This window comes from Bos taurus, chromosome 17, assembly GCF_002263795.3.
Source record: "Bos taurus isolate L1 Dominette 01449 registration number 42190680 breed Hereford chromosome 17, ARS-UCD2.0, whole genome shotgun sequence".
NCBI classification, from domain to species: domain Eukaryota; kingdom Metazoa; phylum Chordata; class Mammalia; order Artiodactyla; family Bovidae; genus Bos; species Bos taurus.
In genome coordinates this window covers 46653268-46680625 of record NC_037344.1, presented here as the reverse complement: position 1 = coordinate 46680625, position 27358 = coordinate 46653268, and the positions used below count along the sequence as shown (strand labels likewise).

At 51.3% G+C, this 27358-nt stretch overlaps 1 protein-coding gene across 10 annotated transcripts in view; it reads right to left on the bottom strand.

Moving 5' to 3' along the window:
• RIMBP2 (RIMS binding protein 2) overlaps window positions 1–27358 on the bottom strand; it is a 325528-nt gene that overhangs the window by 35625 nt on the left and 262545 nt on the right. For all 10 annotated transcript variants that reach the window (XM_059876305.1, XM_024977660.2, XM_059876306.1 and 7 more), the window contains exons 6-13: window positions 26114–26318; window positions 21285–21430; window positions 19152–19228; window positions 13561–13670; window positions 9915–10727; window positions 4883–5034; window positions 3427–3888; window positions 2245–2388 (exon numbers count right to left, since the gene is read on the bottom strand). In XM_059876305.1, the coding sequence (XP_059732288.1) occupies window positions 2245–2388; window positions 3427–3888; window positions 4883–5034; window positions 9915–10727; window positions 13561–13670; window positions 19152–19228; window positions 21285–21430; window positions 26114–26318 (2109 nt within the window). The remainder of the gene's footprint in view (window positions 1–2244; window positions 2389–3426; window positions 3889–4882; window positions 5035–9914; window positions 10728–13560; window positions 13671–19151; window positions 19229–21284; window positions 21431–26113; window positions 26319–27358) is intronic.

Here is a 27358-nt window from a genome sequence, read left to right as displayed (position 1 = left end):
CTCATATAGCACACCTTATGAGCTCCAACTTATGAGCCCCAAACATGCACAGGGGGCTTCCCCAGTGGCTCAGGCAGTAAAGAATCTGCCTGCAGTGCGGGAGACTGGGATTCAATTCCTGGGCTGGGAAGATCCCCTGGAGGAGGGAATGGCAACCCACTCCAGTATTCCTGCCTGGAGAATGCCACAGACAGAGGAGCCTGATGGGCTACAATCCGTGGGGTCTCAAAGAGTCAGATCCCACTCAACAACTAACACTTTGACTTTTGACTTTGAAACACACACAGAGCTATTCTGTTTCTGCTGGACAGTGTTGATGAAGATTGATTTCTTTATTCTCCTGGTGGGCGACAAGACAAGTGTATTTAATAGCATCTTGTGACATGTTTATTAAAAACATCCAGCTTAGGGGCTTCCCTATCAGTTCAGTGGCTAAGATGCTGCACTTCCATTGCAGGGGACATGGGTTTGAACCCTGATTGGGGAACTAAGATTCCCACATGCCATGTGGCACAGCCAAAAAATGGGGGGAGGGGGGAACTGCTCATTTATGAAACAAATAAAACTTTAAAAAATGGTTTCAATTGCTCCTCTATATAAAGATATGGGGAAGCAGTGTGAGTGCCCAGTGAGGGGGGTTCCCGCCGGGGGTCCCACCCCAGCTGAGCCCTCAGATTGGTGGCCTGGATGTTCTCAAGTCTGAGAAGTGTGTGCAGCATCATTTGACCTGCTCCAGCCCTATTTCTTTCAATCAAGTGCCTTGGAGAAGACATAAAAGTGAACTGGTTTTAGATGAATAAACAAACATCAGGTTGGTTAGAATGAGGGCTTCCCAAAGCAAATGGGAAGGAACTCCCCTAGAGAACGCAGTCTCATTTGATTCAAACCCAATGATGAGTTAGTAATAAACTCATGGGATGGAAGTAAGTGTCTATTGCTTGCCAAATTTATCATGGATAAGACATTCGTAGGAATCTCTTGGTGGTGGGCACATGACCCTGGTCTACCCAGTGAGATGAGAAGTCTGATGGAGCTTCTGGAAAATGTTTTTCTACCAGTTAAGAGAGATGAGCCTGAGGAGAAAACCCCCTCCCTCCTTCCTTCTTTCCATCCTTCTTGGGATGCTGGCACATGAGTGTGACGATTGGAGCTATGGCATTCACTTCATAACCATGAGAGAAAGGTCAAAAGAATGGAAGATTAAGAACCCAGAGCATGTTGAGGTTTGATAGAAAACAACAAAATTCTGTAAAGCAATTATCCTTCAATTAAAAAAAAAAAAAGAACACAGAGCTGGAACACCATTGAACAATTGAATCAACTTTGCAGCTTCCTACTTGAGGCTTCCTGTGAGATGGGAGAATGAAATGTCTTTGTTGTCTTAGTCATTATTAGTTGGGCATTCTGTTTCTTGTGTTTCCATGAATACAAGCAGAATTATTTTAATCTTTTAGATAAAGAACCTGATGATTGGAGAAGCTGAGTCACTTGCCTGCTAGCAGTGGCAGAGCCAGGAAGTGACCCCAAATCTATGAGATTCCAAGGCCCTCTTCTCACGGAAGTAGTGACACTGCCTTGCTGTAGAGCTGTGTGTTGAGGGGACTGAGGATCTGACGACTGAGAGGACTTCACTCTGCTGTCTCAAGATCTGAGGACTCTCCAGGCCCCACCCTTCCCTGTTGCCCAGGACTGGGGCTTGACACCATTCAAGGACATTTTCATTAGAATAGGCATGATCAGAAATTGGAGACAGAACCCATCTTGGATGGATTTGTCACTTGTGAGCCTTGTCTGGGAGGAGAAGCCCTGACATTTCATCCCTCCAAGGATGGGATATGGACCTTTCAGTTTCTGAATCTCCCATGATGCTTAGCACTTAGCCAATGCACATCACACATCTGCCTGATGAACAAAAGTAAAGAAACAAATGTTAGGTTTTAACTACATTGAGACCAGGTAGTCACCTGGAGACTCAGCTGAGGCACAAAATCAGCCCACGGATGGATCCTCAGGGCAGTTGGGAGGGCAAAAGGCTCACATACAGACTTTTGAAATTGTCCCCCAGTGAGGTCACAAATGCACAGGCACCATTCAGTCTAAACTCTCCAGACTGACTGTGATTGTTGTCACCCACAAGATAAAGGTCTGTATTCCTTTATCTTTCTCACAGACCCAGGGCGTGCAGGGACCTGAACCCCTCCCACCGGGAGCCACCATGGTGGGAGGGGGGTGGGCAGCACTCACCGGTTTGCCCAGCTCCGAGCCTTTCAGGAACTCATCCACGGATGCGCCCCTCCTCTTGACGTCCGGGGACTCATAGCCGTCCTCCTCGTCTGAGTTTGCATACTGTCCACTGCTCCTCTCCAGGAAGATGCTCCTTTTCTCTAACTTGGGAGAGGAGAGGGGAGGCATCAGGGCAGAGACCACCTGACCTTGGGCCCTGACCTCCGGCTTGGAGCAGATGAACTGGGCACCCTGGGAGACGGATTCACCCAAGGGAGAGAGAGGCAGGAGGAGGGCATGGCCTAGTTCAGCTGCACCTCTGCTGCCTGCATCCTTTCACGGGTGTTTCCTACAACTTTCCATCTCATCGCACATTTCACCTGGGATGTGGTCCCACTGTCATCCAAATACTCCCCCTCCCCAGGACCCAGGCAATTTTGAGTGACAGGCAGGCAAATATATCTATGTGCCTGCACTTCTACATGTAGGTATGTATGTATACCTGTATTAGTCACTCAGTCGTGTCTGACTCTTTGCTACCCCATGGACTGTAGCCTCTGTCCACGGAATTCTCCAGGCAAGATTACTGGAATGGGTTGCTACTCCCTTCTCCAGGGGAACTTCCCAACCCAGGGATTGAATCTGAGTCTCCCACATTGCAGGCAGATTCTTCACTATCTGAGCCACCAGGGAAACACGTATGTATGTATACATATGTGTATATAAGTGTCTCTGTGTGTGTATGTATGTATACATATACCTGTATGTATGTCTGTGTATGTACACACACACACAGCTAGAAGTCTGAAGTGAGTGAGCCAGAAGGTGACCCTTGTTTAGGAAGATGAGTCCCCAGGCCGACTCCCAGGAGGCACCTCTCAAATCCCCGGGCAGAGACCACCCGGATAGTGGGTTGTTAGCCTCTTTGCTAAGCCAGGTTGGTAGATAACCATTTCCTCTGGTTTTCTAGGTCCATATCTATGAAATGGATCCTGATTCCATCAGGATAAGACCTAAGATGCAGTCAGATAAACAGGGCATCCTTCTTCCCAAGTCAAGGCAGCCATTCTTGGGGGCTGGGTGTTTGAGGCACTTCTCCGCACACACTCGGGGTGCAGATGGGAGATTCCATCCCAGGTGGGCTGCGGGGATGAACCACATTCTGCGGGCAGCTGAACCAGTGAGGAAAACACCTGGCCTTACCCTGCTGCTCTCGGCCACCCTCTGCGCGGCTTCCCGGGCCATGGCCTTGGCGACGGAGGTGGAGACCGGGACGCCCTGCGGCTGCGGGAGGATGCGGCTGGGAGAGGGTGACCGTCGCCCGGGGCCCGAGCCCTGCAGGCCGGGCGGCTCCAGCAGGTGCCCATGGGCTGGGGTGGGTGCCCGGCCATGTTCCCAGGCCTCGTCCACCGCGGCGTGGGGACCCAGGTGCTCATCTTTGGTTTCGGGGGCTCCGGCACTTGCTAATGGCTTCGGTGTGGGAGCAGTTCTCAGGTGGGGGGTTGGAGGCACCAGGAGGTCGGGGGGGATGGCAGCGACGGCAGAGTCCACGGACTCGCCCTGGGCAGAGAGGGTCCGCACGGTCACGCCCTTGGCTTCCAGGCTGCGCAGGCGCACCAGCTCCACGGCCGTGCCGTCTGCTGTGGGCGAGATGATCTCAGCGACCTGCGCACAGAGAAAGCCGGCTCGGCTTGGGGACTGCCAGCGCTCCAGGCCCCCCAGATGCCTCCCGGGCCTCCCATGAACATCCAACTCAGACCGCGCTGCACAGTCTGCAAATTAGATCCGTATGGAGCCCCCGTTCCCACCCAGATGTTGGCGGTTTGGAGGGACAGCTGAGCACATGCTTTTCTCCCACGTCTAGAACCAACCTAGAAACAGATGCGGGGGCTACAGAGGAATCAGAACACTAGGCTCATTACCAGCAAAGCTTGGCTCAAGGAAGATGCCATGGGGAGGCCACGAAAGACGGGCTTCCGGCTGTGGTGGAGGCATATCTGTGGCCCCTTTGGGGAGGGGAGCAGGGATCAGAGAGGGGGCCTTCAGCCTAAAGCAGCCACTCCACAAAATGAGCTCAGAGACTCGGGTGCATCTGATATACCACCTCCCAGCCGTATAGGGAAACAGGGTGGGGAGGGTGGGGAACTGACAGAAGCTTGCTCAGGCCCTGCCCCCCTAAAGCAGCCCTGTCTATTTCATGTGCCAGGACAGGGATGGGGGCTGAGATTATGGGCTGCCCGATGGTGTGCATTAAGGATCCTGCAGAGTTTCCAAGGCGTTTGGACAAGACTACATCTCGCCAAGAATAGGTCTGGTGGAATCTGCAAGCCCATCATCTATTGAGGGGGCCCTGATGTTGTGGGACTCAAGAGAGGTGAATTTTTGGTACCCAGGGGAGAACAAGAAAGGGGTCTACCAGCAGAGTGGGGCAGGTAATCAGTGTGGGAGGGGGGCAGAGAATATTCTGGGAAGAGGATGGAGCAAAAAAGGATGGAGGTTCTCTGTGTTCTGCAACTGGGCCTGGCATGACAGTGTAGGGGATGCTTAGTAACTGCTTGTGGGTCTTGGGGATTGAGGAGAGAGGGAGGGTCACCCCTCGCTGAGTAGTGAGTGGTGGCCGGGAGGCCTGGATGTGAGCACCGCCCCGATAAAAACTCACCCTCTGCCCTTTTGCGTACACGCCGTAGCCGGTGACATTGGCTCCATTGGATAGCCCAGTGGCCGTCAGAGCAGGCGGCCTCCAGGAGACCTGGACGGTGGCTGGGGTGGCCCCAGCTTGGACGGCAACATCTTGCGGGGGTGCTGGAGGACCTGGGAGGACAGAGGCAGAGAAGCTTTCACGACATGACCCCCTGGCAGGCAAGCTGCTACGATGCCTGACTAGCCAATGGCACCTGGGAACGAGATCTTTCATTACAGCCTCCAGGGGACAAGGGAGAATCTGAAGTGTGACATCGGAGCAGGAGGGCCAGGAAGTAGCAGCTCCTAGATGCACGCAGGGCCCTCCTGGAACCCACTGCGACTCTGGCCTGGCCAGTCGGCCACAAGGTCCCAGCGTTTGCAGAGGCAAGAGACCCCCACTGCCTCTCTCTCTGTCCCCTCCTCCCTCCGGTTCCCCCCATCCCTCCTTCTCTCTCTCAATCGGACTTGAGGGCAGTAAACTGGACCACACAGCACCCATCTCGCCACCTCCAGAGAGACGATGGAACCAGAAGCTGGAGAGAGGCGGTCTGATGAAGCCACCAGGATGCCAACTCCACACACACACTGCCCAGCCGATCAGCTGAGACGCTCACTTTGAAAGTCCTGAGCAGCTACTTCAAGCAACAAGGAGACAGGTGTCACATCACTTGTCCTTCCCAGTGGCTCCTGGTGACAGCAGGGCTGCCCGTCTGCCCTACAACCCTCAGGCAGCTCCCTTGCCTCTAGGTCTGGTGCAGAAGTCCTGTGTCGTCATTGTTGAGTTGCTAAGTTGTGTCTGACTCTTTGTGACCCCGTGGACTGCAGCCCACCAGGCTCCTTGTCCATGGATTTCCCAGGTAAGAATACTGCAGTGTGTTGCCATTTTCTTTTCCAGGGGATCTTTCCCACCCAGGGATTGAACTTGAGTCTCCTTTGTCTCCTGCATTGGCAGGAGGATTCTTTACCATTGAGCCACCTGAGAAGCCCCAAAGGTCCTATAACTATAGCATTATATTTGGAAAGAAATGTGCAACTTCTAGGAAGAAGGCTGTGAGCCTCCTCTTCCGAGACCCTGCTGCGGCCCTGTGGATTTCTGCATAAGGGAGGAAGGGCTCTTTGCTGAAGCTTTTCTACTTGCTGCTCATTCTGATACTCACTTTGGACACCTGACATCACTTGATTCACACAACAGTCCTGTGTGAATCAGGACTGTTAGCGCATCCTCGTTTGCAAATGAGGAAATTAAGCTTCGAGGGAAGCTGCTCAGCTGTCATGTGGTGGAAGCCTGGCTGTCCTTGCAGTTCATAATGCGACTCCACCCTCAATGCGCTGTGATGCGAGGCTTCCGAACTGCTGAGCAACTGGGTTCAGAAGTTAGATCTTACCTGGATGGTCCACTCAAATGTGACGACGGCTCATTATTCTTAAGGGTGTAGTCAAGAACTGAAACTGGTCTGGGGGTTGCTGGACGCCTGCTTCTACTAGCACAGCAACGACAGTGGAGAGCCAGGGTTGTGTGAGTGGGGAAGGCTTGAGTATCTGTGACCTGCCAGCTCCACCCCATCCCTCCACTGGCCCAGAGGTGGCTGTCTGTCACGTGGGGGCGTTTGGTCCAACCACACACCTCCTGCCTGTCACCTGTGTCATTTTCACGACTGAAACTCCTTTCCTTCTGGGCAGGCAGAGGAGCCAGTCTGCTATGGACTGACTGGACATTTGTGTCCCCCCAAATGCATACAGCATTCACAGAAGGCAGCTGTGGGAGGTGATCAGGTCTCGAGGCTGGAGGTCCCATGAACAGGATTCGTGCCCTTATTAACAAGGTGCCATCTACCAGGAGGGGATGCGGAGGAGACACCGTCTATGAACCAGTAAGTGGGTTCACCAGACACTGAGTCTGCCCAGGCCTTGGTCGTGGACTTCCATCCTCTAGGACTGTGAGAAATAAGTGTCTGTTGGTGATAAGCCACTCAGTTTATGGAACTTTGTTATATCAGCCCAAGCTAACTAGGACACCCAGGAATTGGGTGTGGACCTATAGGATCCTGCCCTGGGCTCAGTATTTCCTCTTGGTCCTCATATCTCTCCATCTCAGGGAGCTTCTCCACGAAGCCTTTCCTGGCTGTCCTAATGGATGTTCTTCTCACCTCTCCTTGGAGCCCCTAGGGTCCCCAGATTTGGTGTTTCTCACTTCTTTACCCCCAGCACTGACAATAAGACTTCATGGCAGGAATCAATGAATAGCTCCAGTCTGCACAGTAAGTCCCCTACATACAAACGAGTTCTGTTCTGAGAGCGTGTTCACAAGTCCAATTTGTTCATAAGTCCAACAAAGTTAGCCTAGGTACCCAACTAACATAGTCAGTTATGCAGTACTGTGCTGTTCTAAGTTTATAATACATTTCATACAAATAATACATAAAAATAACAAACACAGAAAATAAAGAAAGCATTTTAATCTTATAGTACAGTACCTTGAATAGTATAGTAGTACTGTATAGCAGCTGGCATCAGTAGACAGACAGGAAGAGTTACTGACTGAAGGAGGGAGAGGAGGTGGGAGATAGTAGAGCTGAAGGATTGTCAGCAATAGGAGATGGAGGACAAGCTATCTTTTCACCTCAATTCACACTTTCAATCTTTCTCACTTTTGTTTCCATTGTTATCACTTAGCGCTTCTTAGCAGTACCAGCTATGTCACCGCTGCTGTTAAGCTTGGTTCCAGACATCCTGGACTGGAAATACAGACACTGTACTACTGTCCTCTATGCAGTACTTGTAAAGTATACAAAAGTACGCCCACTTGTAGAGGGTGCACGCATGTGACAATGTGTGCCAGACACAGGACTAACTTACATGACTGGACATTTGAACGCACGTTCACATCTTTGAACGTGCACAACTTGAAGGCTCAAACGTAGGGGACTTACTGTATCTGCAGTTAACATCCTCATAGGCAGGCAATCCAACATCACCTTATAAGATGAATGAATGGACCCTTCATAAATCAGTTCCTGCTCAGACCCACTTTCTCCTTGAAACAGTGTCTGTCCCAACTGCCCCTGACCCTGCTTCTTTGTAGGTTATACTACTCTAGGCTGCCAGTGCAGGAGACACAAGAGATGCTGGTTTGATCCCTGGGTTGGGAAGATCCTCTGGAGGAGGGCATGAAAACCCACTCTAGTATTCTTACCTGGAAAATTCCATGGACAGAGGAGCCTGGTGGGCTACAGTCCATGGTGTTACAGAAGAGCTGGATGCAACTGAATGACTGAGCATATATGCACAGGTCAGACTCTAGTTGATGATGGGTTTCAAAAAGAGCAGAGAGCAACATGCACTAAAAAGCAGATCCATTGCAAAATGGAGGGCCCACCTTGCATTAGATGTTAGGCTTTCTGCAGCTGGTAGAAATGATCCTGGAGAACCACTGAATTGTTTGTAAAACTGACCTGACAACTGAAGTTAGGCAGAGCTGGATTAATTAATCACAGAAGACAAATCCAAGGAAAGTATCCAGACAGATGTTTCGAGGGAATTCTGTGAACATCACAGGACTAAAAAAGGCCGTTGAGAAATCAAAATAGCCCTCAAATGTTTTTGCAGACATGACCTTCTTTGCTCCAGGAAGGCTGCTCTTCTCAAGAGTTCAGGGTCCCACCCTGGGCCCAGCTCAGAAGGGCTGCCTGTTTTTGGGTGTGCCAGAATGTTCATTAAGATTTTATGGAAAACCCCAAGTGAACTTTCTGGCCAACTGAATATGTGCACCCCAGCCAAGATGAGCGTGATGGAACTTTATGGAGGTGACCCTTAACAGCTGTAGGATCCGAATAAATCACACTATGGGAAGACCCCACAGGCTCATCCATTTCATCCTATCTCTTTATGGTTTCCCTGGAGGGAGTACGTGGGGGACTGGAAAGGGGAGCACCCCTCCTCCTGTTACAGCTGGGAAGTCAGGGAGGAAGGTGGGGTTTCCCTAGCAGACAGAGGTGTCCGGAACCCCAAATTGTATCCACAATGGAACTTCATGTCTTCTACAGTCATATATATATCAAAAGAAAAAATGAGGGCCTTCCCTGGTGATCCAGTGATTCCCAGTGCAGGGGGCCAGTTTCCAAGCCTATCCCAGGAACTAGATCCCACATGCTGCAACTACGACATGGCATAGCCAAATAAATAATGTGTGCGTGTGTGCGTGTGCACGCGTGTGTGCATGTGTGTGCGTGCGTGCACATGTGTGCGCACGCACGTGTGTGCATCTGTGCATGCGTGTGCACGTGTGTGTTTGTGTGTGTGTGTGTGTGTGCATGTCCATGATCAGTCGTGTCTGACTCTTTGTGACCCCATGGACTGTAGCCTGCCAGGCTCCTCTGTCCATGGGATATTTCCAGGCTAGAATACTGGAGCAGGTTGCCATTTCCTTCTCCAGGGGGTCTTCCTGACCTAGGGATTGAATCCCCATTTCTTACATCTCCTGCATTGGTAGGCAGATTCTTTACCACTAGCACCACCTGGGAAGCCCATAAATAAATACATACATAAATAAATATTTTTTTAAAAAACGAAGATGAAAAGAAAAAATGAGAGAGAGAGAACAATTGTGAGAGTGCTACAGGCACCCCCTTTCTCTGTTCCTTTCAGTGAGCACGTATTCAGGAGTTGGTGGCCCTAGGAAGACAGACCTTCCTACCCCCTAGGATGCTCCCTTTGCTTCCTGTCTGTAGGATGAGTCTCTTACAGATGCAAGCATTAAATATGTCCAACAACACAGCCCATAAACAAAATCAGAGTTCTCTTTCCCTTGCCCTCCGTCTCTCTCTGTCTCACACACACATACATGGCTCATGCGTGTATTTCATGCTTCCCAGCTGATCCAAGGATGCTCCAGGACAGTACTGGCTGTCTGAAGCTCCCCTCCTGCTCCCCCATCCCGCCCCTCCACTTGCACAGGGTGACATCCTGGTGTCCCCTCCCTTGAGGGGACCCATCCCAGAAAGAGGGCTCACCTGCAGGCAGCGTGGAGAACTCCACGAAGGCCTCCTTCCTCTCCCTCTGCTCCAGGGGTAGCTGCCAGGGCATCTGATGGGGCTTGGCCAGGACCTTCACCTTGTAAGCCATGTTGGGCCTGAGGTTGCAGAACTGGTACTTGTACCTGGCGGCCCTGACGACATCCAACTCCTGCTCGTTGAGGAAGATGACGTGGCTGTAGTTGCTGTTGGTGGGCAGCCAGGACAGCTGGGCAGAGATCTGGGTGATGTTGTCCACGCGCAGGTGGGAGGGAGCCACCACCACATCCTTGCCCACCAGCAGCGTGCACCGCAGCTCGTCCGAGCTGCCCCGGCTGGTGACGCACTGCACGGAGATGCGGTAGGTGCAGGCTGCCATATTCAGCTTCTCCACCAGGGCCTTGGTCCTGCCGCCCAGCGCCAGGCTCAGGCGTGTCTCCGCGTCCACCAGCACATTGTAGCTGTTCACGGTCCCCCAGCCCGGGGGCACTGCCGGGGGCTCCCAGCCCACAATGACACTTTTGGCGAGTTGTTTGATGAGGGTGATTTTCCGAGGGTAAGGCACGATGTCTTCTCCGATGTCGTCGATGTTCACGTCCAGTGTCCCCGCCCCGTGGTCGGCGAGGCTGGAGTCCGTGAGCGTCGGAGAGTGGAGGTCCAGAATGTTCTCCCCCTCTGAGCTGATGCCTGCGTGGTTGATGAAGTTCTGATCCTGGTCGTTACCCAGCGTGCTGGCCAGTCGAGACTCATTGTCCTGGATGAAATCCACGAAGTTGGAGGGCACCAGGCCCCGCTGCCCATCCAGAAGCTCCCCTGTGGGGCCAGGGACAGGGTTAACACCCGACCATCCCGTGGGGGCCCCCAAGGTCCTGCTGTGGAGTCTGCACCTCCCCCCGAGGGGACCATATGGAAAGCAATGGGGTTATGGTGGATTCCTCAGTTCTTTCCAGGAACCTCTTCAACATCACCTCCTCAAGAACCCCCTACCCTGTGTCTGTACCCCACTACCTGCCATCTGCCACCCCCATCAGTCATGGTGTCTTTCCCCCATAGTGCCTACCACACCACGATCATCCCCTGTGTACGCCTCTCCCAATCAGGAGGAAGGTCTGGGAGGGCAGAGACCTGTTCTTTTTTTAATTGAAGTATAATTGCTTTACAATGTTGTATTAGTTTCTGCTGTACAATAACATGAATCAACAATATGTATACATATATCCCCTCCCTCTTGACCCTCCCTCCCATTCGCCCCCCACCCCACCCTTCTAGGTCATCACAGAGCATCGAACTGAGGTCCCTGTGCTATACAGCGACTTCTAATGAATGAGTAAAGAATACGTGGTACAAATGTAAAATGGAATCTCACTCGGCCATAAAAAGGAACAAAGTTGGGTCATTTGTAGTGATGTGGATAGAGCCAGAGTCTGTCATTCAGATGAAATAAGTCAGAAAGAGAAAAACAAACAATACCCCAGGGGATGTGTGTGGAATCGAGGGAAATGGCACTGATGGAGCTATCTGCAGGGCAGGACTAGAGATGCAGACGTAGAGAACAGACTTGCAGGCACAGTGGGGGAAGGAGAGGGTGGGACGAATTGCGGGAGGACAGGGACCTTTGTTCCCCGCTGGCCCTAGAGCCACACCTGGCACACAGTAGGTGTTCAGTAAGTGTTTATCAGAAGAATGAACAGCATGTAAAATATGTGGGTTCGGAGGCTGTTACACATCTTACTCTGATTTTTGATTGTATGATGACACAAATGGCAATTAAAAGGTGACCTTCCCCCTCCTTGCAAAGCAGTATGTCCATCTCAGCAAAATTCCCCAAACGTGTCCATTTGGTGGGAAACAGAGACGATCTATCGGGTGCCAGAGCCACCCGTAGGCTGAGTGGCCAAAAAATGCCACCAAACTAGTTCTTGTGGCCACAGGCGATCCCAGCGGGGATCGCTTTTTGTTTCAGGAAATGGTCTCATTTCTGTGTGTTCTCTTTATTCATGGGGCATGAGAGCCCGCTGAGAGCAGAGCTCTGGAAAACCGTGAAGTGTTTTGAAGATCTTCAAAGATGACACAGTTTGGATAATCTTGCAATACCAGCAGGCGAGGGCTGTTCGTTTCCCTGATTTGTCACAGAAAAGGCTTGACTAGGGGTCCCGGGGTCTGGGAGGCTTGGAGTACATGAAACGAACAGCGGGTTCTGCTCCCAGTAGACCCTCCCCCGCAGGGAATGTGCAATGTGCCCAGGAGAGGGAGGCTGACCACTGAACTGGTCCTGATTCTCCCACAATCAATGAGGGTCTGAATCTGCTCCTGTCCTCAGCTGGGGGGCGGGGCTGGCGGGCCTTGAGATGTCAATCTTTGCCTTGAGGATGCTCTGAAAACACAGCCTCATTCGACACAAGGGAAGAAGGAGGAGGGGGATGGGAGTGACAGCAAGTCCTATGTACCAGGCCCCTACTTCAGACCCCACACCTTCTTCCTTATTTATCCTCACAGCCACCCCTCACGTTGGGAACTGTGAACCTCCATCTGCACAGTGAGGGGAGATACTTCTCCCCTGTCACATGGACAGAGCACTGAGCCTTGCCGCCTGCCTTTAACCCAGCCTCCAGAAAGTCTACATGGGCACAGTGCTGGTGCAAATGTTCTAGAGAATTCCAGCGAGGGTTTTCTGGCAGCCACCCTGGCACACAGGCCATCCAGGGCACACGGTTCTCCCCCATGTGCCCCTGGGTGACGGCAACATGAACTTATGTTAAGAGCTCAAACTGTTTTGCCACTAGTCCTGGTGAAATTTCTCAGGTGGTCCAGTCACAGCCATGCCTCTGTTCTCCTGGTAGCAAACAGAAAGCGAGAATTTCAAGGATCTCAGATTCTAGCATCTTCCCAGATAGAAAACCAGCTAAGGCTGGGCTGCTGACCTCAGGCTACCAGACCTCAGGCCAAGACATCAACACCAAGAGCCGAGAGTGTGGCTGAAAACTCCAAAAAAACTTCATGAGGTCATGAAACAGAAATCGGCTTGTTTAGTAAGAAATAGTTTTTTTCTGCTCAGAGGAAACCAAGACTCTTCTATTAGGGCAATAGAAAAGTTTAGGGAACCGAGAAATCTGGACTTAGGAAGCTGCTGGGGATGTTACATGCTCATCCTCTAGCTACAAAAGTGACCAAGAGTATGAGTTTTGGGAGATTCCTGATTTTACACCATGGCAAGTGCCCATGAAGGAAATGGTCAGACAGGATGTGAGGCCAGACCGCCCAAAGTTAACAATAGAGCCTGAAGGTCAATGGGAGTGCTGTTAACCAGGTGAGGTCACCTGAAAGGAGCCTTGGCCCTTCTGTGGGGACGGTGCTGTGCAGTAAGATGGGGACAGTGTGGGGAGACACTTGTCTGTCAGCCCCACGTGTCTACAGTAGCTCCTGGGAAGCTCCGTGGACATGAACATGAGATGGTGTGCACTCCGTGTCAGAGGGTTGCTTGGGGTTAAAAATAGGAAACCCTACTCAGTCAACCAAAAGGAGAACAGACACCTCGTGATTCTGAAGGGCAGGAGGGTCAGAGAGGAGACTGGGGCGGCCAGAAGTGATGGGGGCCCGGCCCTGACCTGGCTTGCATGTGCCCACCGCCCACCAGGCTCTCACTGACCTTCATAGAAGCCATCCTCATCCATGTCTCCATAGACGTAGAGATACTTCCCTGCTGTGAGGGGCAGCTCAGCCTCTGGGTTCTCATTGGGCCCATCGAAGGGGTTATAACTAGAGGGAGAGACAGACCCACTAGGTGAGGCTCTGGGTGGAGACTGACACCAGCCCATCCCTTCCAGAGCGCGGAGACCTCCTGTCTGCTGTCACCTGGATATTTTCTTTTTCTTTCTTTTCTTTTCAAAAATTTTTTTCTTTTGCCTGTATATTTTAGACCCATGCAATGGTTTGGTACCTGTGAGTTGTGTGTGCTCTGAAAACTCAGACCACTAATGTCTCAGCTAACACAGATTTAAAGCTAAATGGTAATTCTGCAACCAAGCTGTATACTCAGAGTCCTTCGTATCAGATGTCATTTGTGTGTGTGTACACATGTGCTCAGTGTACTGCTGCTAAGTCACTTCAGTCGTGTCCGACTCTGTGTGACCCCATGGACGGCAGCCCACCAGGCTCCCCCGTCCCTGGGATTCTCCAGGCAAGAACACTGGAGTGGGTTGCCATTTCCTTCTCCAATGCATGAAAGTGAAAAGCGAAAGTGAAGTCGTTCAGTCATGTCTGACTCTCAGCGACCCCATGGACTGCAGCCTTCCAGGCTCCTCCATCCATGGGATTTTCCAGGCAAGAGTACTGGAGTGGGGTGCCATTGCCTTCTCTGGAATCATATAATTCCAAATTATATTGTGACTCCCTGGACTGCAACCCACCTGGCTCTTCTGTCCATGGAATTTTCCAGGTAAGAATACTGGAGTGAGTTGCCATTTTCCTTCTCCAGGGGATCGTCCCAATTCAGGGATCAAACCCATGGCCCTTGTGTCTCCTGCATTGGCAGATGAACTCTTTACCACTAGTGCCACCTGGGAAGCCCAGAAGATGTTTAAATGATTCCAAAGTATATGTTTTAACAGGCTTCTAAATTGGTAAGCAAATTAAAAAGCTACTAAGGACTTCCCTGGCGGTCCAGTGGCTAAGACTCCAGGCTCCCAGTACAGGGGGCCTGAGTTCAATCCCTGGTTAGGAAACCAGGTCTTATATACTGCAACTAACACTGGCACAGGCAAATTAAAAAAAAAAATAAAGTAATTAACTCTATAATGTTTCAATACATTTTATTGAGGGAAGGTAGAATTGTATGACATATACTATTTAGTTATCTGTGTACATTTTAGGCTTCACAATATGACATGATTATCTTTTCCCTCATGAAAGACTCTATCATATCCATTTTAATGGTTATATAATATTCCACTGGGTAGACTAATATTCTTTAATTGATCCCATGTTGGGCATGGATATTTCTTCAAACGTTTGGCTGATATAATCAGTGCTACATCCAATGTTCTTGTCAACATATCTTTGCTCACTTGCCCACTTTCTTCCTAAAGATGAGTCCCCAGGAAGCATACTTGTTTGGCCAAAGCCATGCACATTTTGAAGGTCTTGGGTATGTTCAGCAAAATATACTGAAAATGATGCACATTTTATCTTCCCCTCTCTACCAGGACTATAAAAATGTCCTTTTCAAGTCCTCAAAATATTGGAATTAACATTTTAAAAAGTCACCTTCAACTTGCAAAAAAGAACTTGTAAGATGAATTTTTAATTTTATAATTAAAAGATTGGTTAATTAAAATAGGAAATGCCTCATCAAGAAAAAGAAAATGTGGCATGACTGATCATGGCAGATGACTGGGTAAACAAAAGAACAGCTTCACTCATTGTCCTGTCACACAAGGGGTGAAGCCACAGCCCTTAGGCCCACCCAGGGACAGTGTGCCCTTGAAGGATTCGGGATGGGAAAATAGAATAAGGCTTCTGTGGTTTTGGTAAGATGGGCATCTTAAGAAAGAATTTCAGTGACTCCAGGTTCTGGCATCTTCCCAGACATACAAAAGCACTAAAATCATTAACTTGAGAAATGTGTTCTTTGTGATCCATAGGGCTTCCCTGGTGGCTCAGAGGGTAAAGCATCTGCCTGCAATGCAGGAGACCTGGGTTCGATCCCTGGGTTGGGAAGATCCCCTGGAGAAGGAAATGGCAACTCACTCCAGTACTCTTGCCTGGAGAATCCCATGGACATAGAAGCCTGGTGGGCTACAGTCCATGGGGTCGCAAAGAGTCAGACATGACTGAGCGACTTCACTTTCACTTTCAGTACTATTTTAATGCTTGACTACATGAATTTCCCAGCCCAAAAAATTCATATATGTCCTGGTTCCTCCCCTAACTCTTCAGAGTAGTTTCTCAGAGCTACCAAGGGCTGTCTCTTAAGCCACAGTCCTTGTGATGCCCTGAATAAAATGTAACTCACAGCTTTTACGTCGTGCATTTTTTTCTTCAGTCAGCAGTAGTCTTCTGCTGTAACTAATCATGGTGATGTGATGATGGTTACACACCAGCAGCCCCGTGAGTTACCAGCACTTCCTTTATTTGATCCCTATTAATGCCCAGTAAGGAATGCAGAGATGATATTAATATTATTATTCTCAATGTTCATGGCCAATTGTGATGACTTATCCAAAGTCATAAACTCATTAAGAGTGGGGGTGTGGAACCAGAGGACTTCCCAGGTGGGCTAGTGGGTAAAGAACCCACCTGTCAGTGAAGGAGACATTAAGAGACACGTGTTCGATCCCTGGGTGGGGAAGATCCCCTGGAGGAGGGCATGGCAACCCACTCCAGTACCCTTGCCTGGAGAATCCCATGGACAGTGTAGCCTGGCTGGCTACAGTCCATAGGGTCGCAAAGAGTCGGACATGACCAAAGTGACTGAGGCGGCAGGCAGCTGGAACCAGAATGAAGGCCTCCTGATCTTCATCCTGTGAGGTTTTAACTATACCAAGCCACTCTTTCCCTTAGAGCCCAGAGGTCCAGGAACATCATCCAGTGCTCTGAGGGTTTTCCTGTGTCAGTAACTTCCCTGGGGCATTTGCATCAGGAAGATAGCACAGTTTACAATGTGCTCCATCTGGTTGGGGGTGGGGTGGGGTGGTAAATACACCACCAGGAACACACAGAGGATGGAAATGGAGCTTGCTGAGCACCCTGGCTCTGGCTGGTGACCTCATGTTGGAAGCACACTGGTTGACCACATGTGCTTTCTCTTTGCCTGGTTTCATGCTGGCTGTGAATCCAGACTCTGGGTGCCTTGGCTCTTGGGCACCTTCCCTGGAATGAGGTCTTGTCTTCCCAGGAAAGTGAAAGGAAGGTGAGTCTGGCGGGCACACGGCCCCCGCAGCCTTGAGGGACCAGGCTCATCGCTGGGAAGGGAAACAAAACTGGTGAGGAAAACAAACCCGAAGCCAGCTCAGCATCCCGGCCATAACTCCAACTCACTGGCCTGGAGGGTGTGTTGTGCTGAGCAGCTGTGCTCAGCCTGGTTCCACACACACACAGGAAGAACCATCCTCCAATCAGACACGGGGTAGGTGTGAGCCCTCCTTCCCAGGTCCCCAGACTGGTGTCCTCAAAGCTCTCCCCGGCACTGTGGCAATGTCCCCACAGACCATGTGAAGGATGCTCGTGGGTGCAGTCAGCCTTCAGATGCGGGACCCTCCTCAGGGGCTGTCTGGCATCCTCACCCAGGACTCTCCAGCCCAGGGCGGCTTCTCCATAGGCTTCCATCATCTCAATGTCAGAAGTGGGTGTGCACTGGTAAAATTAGTGGATCAGCAGAAAATAATTTACTGACCAGCAGATCAGTTATTCGAGATGATTCTCAGTGGAGGAAGCAAAAGGCTTTGAAGGTATGTGGATAGCTCATCCCCTACCACCTCTGCTTGAACAAAGTCTAAGCATCTCATGCGGGAGACATCCACACCACTGGTGATAGCTCCTAAAGTCTGATTTCTCAGCAGTTCTGTGCACAGCCCTGAGGTGGGACTCTGGTGCCTGATGCCAACTAAGAGGGCAGTGGCGTCTGCCCTGCCTGCCCTGGCCAGCCCGGCCTGCAGAGGGTCACTGGAGAGTCTAGGAAGACAAAAGCCCGGGTCTTTACTAAGCATAAAGTACTGGAAGTCTGACTTCCATATCTGCTTTTTGTGACTATTTGATTCATTCGTATCTGTACACATGGCTGACTTTGGATGGAGGCTTGTTGCGTTATAACCAGGCAGGGAAGTTGCGGCCAGGTGGCTAACCCTCACCCATCTCAAAGTTTTCGGTGGTGACCACCAGGAATCTGAGAGTCATCCATGACCAGACTGGCTCACGTTAGTGGATACGGACACATGGGTCCTCCAATGAGAGCTCAGCTCCCTGGCCGTGACAGTTGCGTGATGCAGCCAGACACTGGACAGACAGGAAAGATGCTAGAAAGGCATTGAGCAGGGTGTTCTGGGCAAGGATAACACTTTCTGAGTTTCAGCTTGCTGCCTGTTATGCGGTGAATCGCATCACCCCAAAAAGATGTTCGGATCCTACGTCCTGGCCCCTGTGGAGGTGAGGTTATTTGGAAATAGGGTCTTTGCAGGTGTGATCAAGTTGGGATGGGGTGGTACTGGAGTGGGGAGGGCCCTAAGCCAATGGAAGGGGTCCTTGTAAAAGGAGGAGGGAACACATAGAGGCAGAGGGAAAGAGAGCACAGGAGGATGGGGCAGAGTGGAGTGGGGCATCTAAGTTGAGGAACCTCAAGGATGCTGACAGCCAGCTGGGAGAGGCAGGACAGTCCTCCTCTGGGGGCTTCAGAGAACACAGTCCCACCCACACCTCAACTTCCCACCTCTGGCTTCCAGAACTGGGAGAGAATGGACTTCTATGGTTTTAAGCCATCCAATCGGTGACAGTTCTGAATGGCAGCCCTGAGAAACTAACACAGTATCCAAACTCTGTCTACCAGAACAGAGAAACTCTTTGTTTTGTTCAGTCACTAAGTCACGTCCAACTCTTTGCGACCCCATGGACTGCAGTACACCAGGCTTCCCTGTCCTTCACTGTCTCCTGGAGTTTCCTCAGACTCATGTCCATTGACTTGATGACGCCATCCAACCACCTCATCCTCTGTTGCCCCCTTCTCCTCTTGCCCTCAATCTTTCACAGCATCAAGGTCTTTTCCAGTGAGTTGGCTCTTCTCATCAGGTGGTCAAAGTATTGGAGCTTCAGCTTCAGCATCAGCCCTTCCACTGAATATTCAGGGTTGATTTCCTTTAGGATTGACTGGTTTGATCTCCTTTCAGTCCAGGAACTCTCAAGAGCCTTCTCCAGCACCACAGTTAAAAGTATCAATTCTTCGGCTCTCAGTCTTCTTTGTGGACAAACTCTCATATTCATATATGACTACTGGAAAAACCATGGCTTTGACTATGTGGACCTTTGTTGGCAAAGTCTCTGCTTTTTAATACTCTGTCTAGGTTTGTCATAACTTTTCTCCCAAAGACAATCTCTTGGCATTCTCCAAAGCCTGGCTGAACTCCCGCCTCTTCTCAGTGCCGGGGAAGGGACCTATCAGCTCATGGAGTGTCCTACCCATCACCCCACCTGCCCCGAGGCCGCCCACCCTCACAGATGTTCGGAGGATGCAGAGAGGAGCATTGCCCTTACCTGTAGCGTGCGACACACAAGTGGACCTTCCCCGAGTACCTCTGCTTGGCGGTATTGGAATTCCGATCATTATCCATCTATTAAAGACAATGGATATGCAGGTTATTGATGCCGAAGGCTTCACATTTCATGCTGGAAACACACAGGAAATCTCTTCCATGGTCTCCCCAGGGTTTTCAGCCTCACATGGTGAGGACTCTGCCCACCATGAGATTCTGCCACACCTGGGTTCTCAGTTTTGGGCATGCCCCAGAGACAGGGTAGGCTCCTGGGTCACACAGAGAACATTTATAAAGGACTCATCTCCTCCAGTACTGTCTGATGTCACTTCTATGTGGAATCTAAGAAATAACACAAATGAAGGTATGTGCAGAACACAGACAAACTTAGGTTACCAAAAAGAGGGAGGGATAAATTAGGGGTGTGGTATTAACAGTTACGCCCTGCTGCTGCTGCTGCTAAGTCACTTCAGTCGTGTCCGACTCTGTGCGACCCCACAGACGGAAGCCCACCAGGCTCCCCCGTCCCTGGGATTCTCCTGGCAAGAACACTGGAGTGGGTTGCCATTTCCTTCTCCAATGCATGAAAGTGAAAAGTGAAAGTGAAGTCGCTCAGTCGTGTCCGACTCTTCGCGACCCCATGGACTGCAGCCTACCAGGCTCCTCTGTCCATGGGATTTTCCAGGCAAGAGTACTGGAGTGGGGTGCCATTGCCTTCTCCAGTTATGCCCTACTATATACAAAATAAAAGAACAACAAGGATACACTGTATAGCACAGGGAATTAGAATCATTATCTTGAAATAATCTATACTGGAGTATAATCTACAATAATACTGAATCACTATGCTGAACACCTGAAACTAACATAATATTGTAAATCAACTATGTGTGGTGTATACATGCTAAGTATTTGCAACTCTATGGACTGTAGCCTGCCAGGCTCCTCTGTCCATGGGAGTTGTCCCATGGACAAGAATTCTCCAGGCAAGAATACTGGAGTGGTTGCCATGCCCTCCTCCAGGGGATCTTTCCAACCCAGGGATTGAACTCTTATCTCTCACGTCTCCTGCATCGGCAGGCAGGGTCTTTACCACTATTGCCACCAATATAATATTGTAAATCAAATATACACCAATATAAACAATAACAACAACATATAAAGAGCCACTTAAAAAAAGATCTCATCTTCTCTCACAGAGTGGTGAGCACTGTGATTTAAGGCCTGAGATGGTCACTGCTCCAGAGCCTGCCAGGCTCCTTGGAGGACAAAGTTAGCCCAAGCTCTGTGTCCTCAGCCCTCGAGGACCCCATACAGGGAGGGGAGTGCTCGCACATGGATGGTGCCTGGTGCTCCTGGGAATCCTGCATGGAGGAGGCAACACCGAGCTCCTTTCTCCTGGTGCCCCCTCCCCCTGCCCTACTCCTCTCTGCCTATGGGGGCTACAACCATCTTGGGGTTGTGGGGAGGGTAAGACAGGGCCCCAAGCTGGAGGAGTGGGTGGTTTTTCTCCCAGGGGAGGGTGGGAGTGACTGTGACTTGTCATGTGTAGCCCCCTCCTCTGCCCCCACCCCAGGAGAAAAAGACCCGGGACTCCTGCCTGTTCCCTCCCCACAACACACTCCCACCCCTCCCCTCTGGAGTGGGCTCCACAGGAGTTAGGCCACAGCACTCCCGTCTCAGGGTCTTTCAGTGGTTTCAGCCTGGACTGAGCCAAAATTTGAGAGCTTGCTTGAGGTTTCAACTCGCCTCCCACCCCATCCCCAGCTCTTCTCCAGCCCAGCGGCCTTCACCTGGGCTCCTGCTCATAGACAGACCACAAATGGTCCATGGCCAGTCTGAGAAGGGCCGCCCTGTCCTCTGCCTCGTCCCTGCTTGTTGGGTTCAGGACATTCACTGTTAGCCAACTTTTAGATGTTGACTCGTTTATGGTCATTCTGCCCATGAAAGCAGGGACTCCCTTGTCTGCAAACTGGGCCCTCTCACCCTAGCATAGAGTAGGTGGTCAATGAAGATGGGTTAATGGGAGTGAAGGCAGAAAGGGAACTAGGGAGAGAGGGTGGGAGGGCCACCCACAGCCACAGCCCACATCATGGGTAGCAGGGCAGCTGGCCGAGGCCAGGACAGGACTCACGTCTGATTCAAATCTGCATCTTGGGCCACCGGATCTTGACAGGAAGGTGGGCTTGACGGACAGAGGTTCCGGCTTGTCACCCGGGAGCGGGAGGGGCCGGATATATTCACCGATCACAGTGTGGCTTCCAAGGGCACTCTCTTGACCTGGACACGAACATTGGAATGATGTGAAAGACGGTACAAAGGAAATAACCAAAGCACGCTGGACATGTGCCTTCCCTGTGGGTCTTTCCTGTCTTTGGCATCAGCCTTTGAGTTTCATTTCAGAACCCACCCATCTCCCACTCTTCATCTACACCCTCTGCTCTGGACCGTCCATCTGGCAGAGTCCATTCCTGGCTACACTGGTTGTTTGGTGGAGATAGTGTTGCACGCAAGATGGGAAGGTCCCATCAGAGAGACCTTCGTGGGAGTCATGAGCAAAGAGGCTCTCCTTTTCCCCAGCTTAAAACAGAAAGGAAATGAGATTTAGTCGTACAGCAGCCACACTGTCCCCAGGAGGAGGAAACTCCATCTGACAATGCAGCCTGCTCATAGAAGGAGGAGCTGAAGGTGGAGAGGCAGGAATCAGGTCCAGATGGCATGGTTGGAGCCCTTGAATCCAACTGTGTGTTCATACACTAAGTTGTGTCCGACTCTTTGCACCCCATGGGCTGCACCACACCAGGCTTCCCTGTCCTTCACTATCTCTGGGAGTTTGCTCAAATTCATCTCCATTGAGTCAGTGATGCTATCTAACCATCGCAGCCGTACCTGAAGCTAAGCCATCTTCATCTACTCTACATGATAAATAAATTCCTTTTTGCTCACACTAGTGTATGTCAGCTTTCCTGTCACTTATTCTTAATAATACAACCTGAACAGTCCTGACATACACAAAGTGGCCAAATGGTCAGGTTTACGGCTGAAAAATACTTTTGATAAGAGATTCACTAGGACCAAGCAGATCTCTACCCATCCTGTCCTCATGGGGTTGCTGGCCCTGTCCCAGGCACTATGGGGGGGAGGTGGGGCGGGCAGGGGAGAATAGAGACCCTTGATCAGTGCTGGCCCAGACCGTTGGATTAAAGTCAGGAGTGTATTTTTAGGATCAGACATGAATTACAGAATTAATTTTTCCCCCTCCCCGAGTTCTCGCTGCCCAGTGGGCTGCAGACACCCTTCCCTGGCTTTGTCTAGCCTCTGACTGTGGCTCTCCCATCATGGGGACTGGTTCACAGAGGAAGATGACTCACTGAGCCCAAATCAGGAGAAACAAACACTGTAAGAAGTGTTCCACAAAGACTACATGGAAGTCACCCCCTCAGGCCCAGTCTGATTAACAAAACAGTGGCAAAGCATCACTGCAGCAGAGAATTGACACTGAAGTAGACCCCCGGGCCCTGCGAGGAGGCCAGATCCCAGGGAGCAGCAGCCTGGCCCTGGTCACTGCCCAGGATCCCTAATGCCCACAGCAGCGCTCAGCATTCAGCAGGTGCAAAGTCCATATTTACTCAGGGAATCGACTCTCAAATCCTGCAGCCTCAGGAAGTCAGCTGAGGACGCGGCCTGCTGCTTCAGTGCTGCAGTGGAAGGGTGTCACTCTGACATGGGACTCATCCAGGTCAGTGACCTGTGAGTGGAAGTGACGTGTCCTACTTTGGGGTGGAAGCCCTTTTGAGCCAGTGTCTAATTTGTTATGCTTCCTTTCCCCTGAGATGGAACATTCCAGACAGAGGAGGCTCAGCATTCCCAAGTGAAGACAGTGTGGAACCCATTCCCTGATCCAGTCTAAGGTGGACGTGGAGCAGGATCAAAAGAGAGAGAGACTTGTGCTGTTTTAAGCCCCTGAGATTTGAGGATTTTGTTACTGCAGCTGAACCTAGCCTGTCCTGACTGATACACTGCTGCTGGGAGGAGCAAGGGGTGAAATGACCAGAGTTGCCTCCTATTTACATTTTACTTAAACAAATCCAGTTTTCTAGAGAAAAATAATCTGATGCCTGTGGCATGTTTACCTGTCCTTCTGCTCTTTGAGTGAATGTGAGATTAGACACAAAATCATGTCATGCCCTCAGTTGCACGTTCCTTTGTGATCTGCATGCCTCAGGATACATATTTTTTGGAAAATATGGCCACTGAGCCCAAAACAATGACTTTATCTGGTGTTTCACCAAAACTCAGCTCCAATACTGGAAGGAAACTGGCGATGGAGGGGTGGCTCTGCGAGATGGCACGCCCCCTTCCTAGTACATGTCCAGGGATAATTCTGTTCCTGTGAGGTTCCAGCCTTGCTGGTTGCAGGGGTGACTCTACTGCACAGAAGGTGAGTCCCAACCAGGGGCTCACAATCAAGTGGTCCTGTCCTCCTCACCCTCAGGCTGACCCAGCCTCAGGCAGGAGGCCCCCGACAGGACGTGCAGCACACTGGCCTGGTCCTGCTCTGATTCTGAACTGGCCCTGCCCACTCCTTCCATCCCCCACCCTCCTCTCCTGCATAAGGAAGACAGGCCAGCCCAGCAGGGAGTTTCTTCATTACCCTCATTCTTAAAGTGGTCCCTGCCATCTGCCAACAAAGAACGACCTTGAGGAGGACTTCAGGGTTGCGTGAGGAAGCCCCCTTGCAGGCATCCCTCCCATGGCCACTGATGCCAGCATAGCAAGCATGCTCTAAGGATGCCGCCAAGTATGCCCAGCTAAGGAGCTGGTCATTGAGCACAACGGCTCTTCCAAATGCCTAAACAGAAGCCTTGGTGCAAACCTACTCTTGTACCAGGGTCTAGAACTCCCTTAATAGAGACACAGCCCTGTTTTGGTTTTGTTTTATTCTTAGTCAGCATCCATTTTCCTCCATCACAAATCAGATTGGTTTTTCCAAATCAATCTGGACGCCAGATGACTCAGGTCAATCACTGCTCCCCCTCCAGTGACCCATGAGCTTGCCCTGGATCTTGCCCTGGACTAACACGTCCTCATGCTGTGCAGAAAGGAATTCACATGGAGGGAAGCCTGGGGCTGCTACTTTAAGAAGGGTCTGCTGACAAGTCAGGCTGCACTGTGACTGGGAGCGCAGTTTCTAAACCTCTCCCTACACCAGTGGGACAGGCTCCCTAGGTGACCGGGGCATTTCCCTGTAACTAGACTGTGGGCCCAACCTGGTTTGTGCTGAGTGCCTGCCTAGCTCGGGCAGTCTGGTATTCTGGCGTATGCTGGACAGAGGTGCCCGCATGACCAGTGCCCAACAGATCCTGTATGCTGTATCTACTCGGTGTCCTTGGACATCATCACTGCATCCATATAGCTGCATTTTTGTTGTCGTTGTTGTTGCATAGTGGGCACTCCAGGTGGTCTTCCTGGAGGAGGAGGGCATAGGACGCCTGCACGTGGATTCTTCAGACGCCCCATCTCTTTTCCCTCAGGACCCACGCTATGCTCGTCCTGTGTTTCTGTAACAGGTCTGAGCCAGGAGGACAACTCTTTACTGAGTCTTGGACTCATCAACCATGCTGGGGACCTGGGGACCCTGATAATTGTGCGTGATTGAGCTCATGTGAGCCCTGAGCCACAGACCTTCCCATCCAGTGGGGACTGGAGAAAGTTTCATCTTCAGGGGTCGTGGCTCAAACTTCATTTCCAGGAAGAAGTCTTCTCTGATCATCCTAAATGGCGCTGGGTCATCTGCTCTCTTGTCACCTGACTGCTCGTGTCTGTCTGAGCGAGTGGCTCCTTACTCATCTGTGCCCCTGTGTCTTGTCTGTGTCCCCCTACCCAGAGGGGCTCCACATAGGGCCTGCCATATGCACAGCATCGCAGCCTCGGTACCTGAACATGGCCTGGGGAGTACCCTGTGCTCGCAACTTGGTGGTGGTGGTGTCGGGGGGACCTCTCTCTCCCTGTCTTGTGTTTCATGGCCTCTTTGCATTCTCCCAATGCATGCGCAGGACGGAAAGGGAGCGGGAAGGAGGGGTACGCCAAGAAACATTGTTCATCAAGATACATGCTGCGGCACCTCATTTTAATAATAAAAAGCACCCAGAAGAACTTCTCCTATGTTCTGACAAAAACTGGGCGAAATCTGGAAATTCCCTCCCTTTTGTGGAATTCTAAAGTAGGGTTCTGGCACACATGTCCCCTAAAATAAAAAAAGTCAACTGCTTTACAGGAGAAAGCAGCCTGTGACCTGTTTAACCTTCACTGGAGAGAAAGTTCCCTAACCGAGTAGGGTACTTCATTGTCTACACTGGGAACTTCCCCTGAGGTAATTAAATGCCTCTGTGATCAAGAAATGATCCCTCAGAACCACGCAGAGTGAAGTCTCCCCGCTCTCCACTCTGCTTCCTGAACACAAATGTGATGGGAACGCATTAACATTCACCGCAGGTACTGCTGCTGCCTTTGTTGGAACAGAAGTTCCAAGTACATCACAATGTCATCAAGAGGTCGCTGGGTGAGAAGGGAAACAAGTGAAGTTGAGCAGCCCGCCTGGCAGGGCCCAATGCAGACCCCAGAGCCAGGTCCCTGGGTCCAAGTCCCAGCTCGCCGCTTGGCTGGCTGATCCTCCGGGCACCTGGGCCGGTGTCATGTGCATAACAGGGCTCAGAGCAGCTGGGAGGGAGCTTACACTGATTCACACCCATCAAGGGTGGTACATCGAGTATGCATGGGAAACGCCAGCTGCCCCTGTACCATCCCAAGTCCTGCTATGCTGGTCACTCCCTCGGGTGTTGTGACAGGCTCTGTCACACACCCCTGGCTGTGCCCAGCTGTTCCCAGCTTGCTGGCTGCACCTTCTTCTCCATCAAGGCCTAGGCAGGAGGGAGAGAGAAAGGAAGGGAGAGAGGCACTTACCTTTTCCAATGGAGGGAGCCAGTCCGTTCATGAACCTTGGGAAAGACTTGCTGGGGGACGACGGGACGTCCAGGGAGGCCACAGTGCTGCCACCCAGCAGGTCGATCTTGCCGGCGTGCTGGCGAAACTGCTCCAGGTCCCGGGACAACAGGCTGAACTGCTCACTCTGCGTCCGGCATTTCTCCTCCAGCTCCCGCACCTTGCACTGCGCACGGAGACCCGGACACACAGTTAGAGGGTGGCCCGGGCTTCTGGGGCCCCATGCGTCTGCGCACAAGTGTGTGTCTGTGCATGTATGTGCGTTGCATGTGTGTGTACAAGACTGTTGTGTGTGCATGTGTGGATGACAGTATGTGTGTGTGCATATGAACGTGTATGGCCTGAGTGTGTTTGCACACATGTGTGCATGTGTGTGGTGGGGGGGGGGGGCTGCCTCCTGCCTCCACGTGAGAATGGTGGCTGAGCAAATCAAGCTTCCTGTCGGTTGGAAGCTTGGCCGTCAGCCAGATTCTCTCACAGGGCAAACGTGGGAAAGCACAGGTGCCAAGAAACCCTGCAAACACTCAGATCTCAGCCAACAGCGGATTGTTCTCGGCTCTGTGTGCAGCCCGGGCACTTTGTGGTTGGCACGCCTCACTGTAGCTGCTTGAAATTTGGAGCAGGAGGTGGTGAGAGCCCAGCTTTGGGGATGGCTCAGTTGCTAACTCCACTGATGCAGTTTTCTGGTGTAGGCTTCTGCCCCTAAACTGCAGAACCCCAGGGCACCCTGCTTTAGCATTAAAAGGAACTGCTACCTGCTCGCTTGGGTTAGCAACATCACTGCCATCTGCAGACACTGAGGATATTTAGGGAGGCGGGAGCGTCCCTGGGTACACATGGCAGGGAGGGTACCATGGGCAGTACCCCCATACACGCCCATCTTTGCCTGCTTCTGGTTCTCAGTTGGGTGAGCATGATCCTGCCATACTCTCCTTCCTGGAGAACCGAGATCCATACTCCCTACACTTCCTCCCCTGGTGCAAAAGCAAAACTCTGTCTCCTGCAACAAGAATTCCCTGCACGGGTCCACAGTTGGGCGCCCACCTGAGAAGGGGCACATAGACGGTCGACTTTGCCTCCTCCCCTGCTGTTCCCTTCATAGCACCCTCCATTCTAGTAGCTCCCTGATTATTTCTCATCTCTCTCTTAGATCATTTAAGCGCCAAGCTTGTGCTTTCTGGTCCTGACAGATCCTCAATGCTTTGC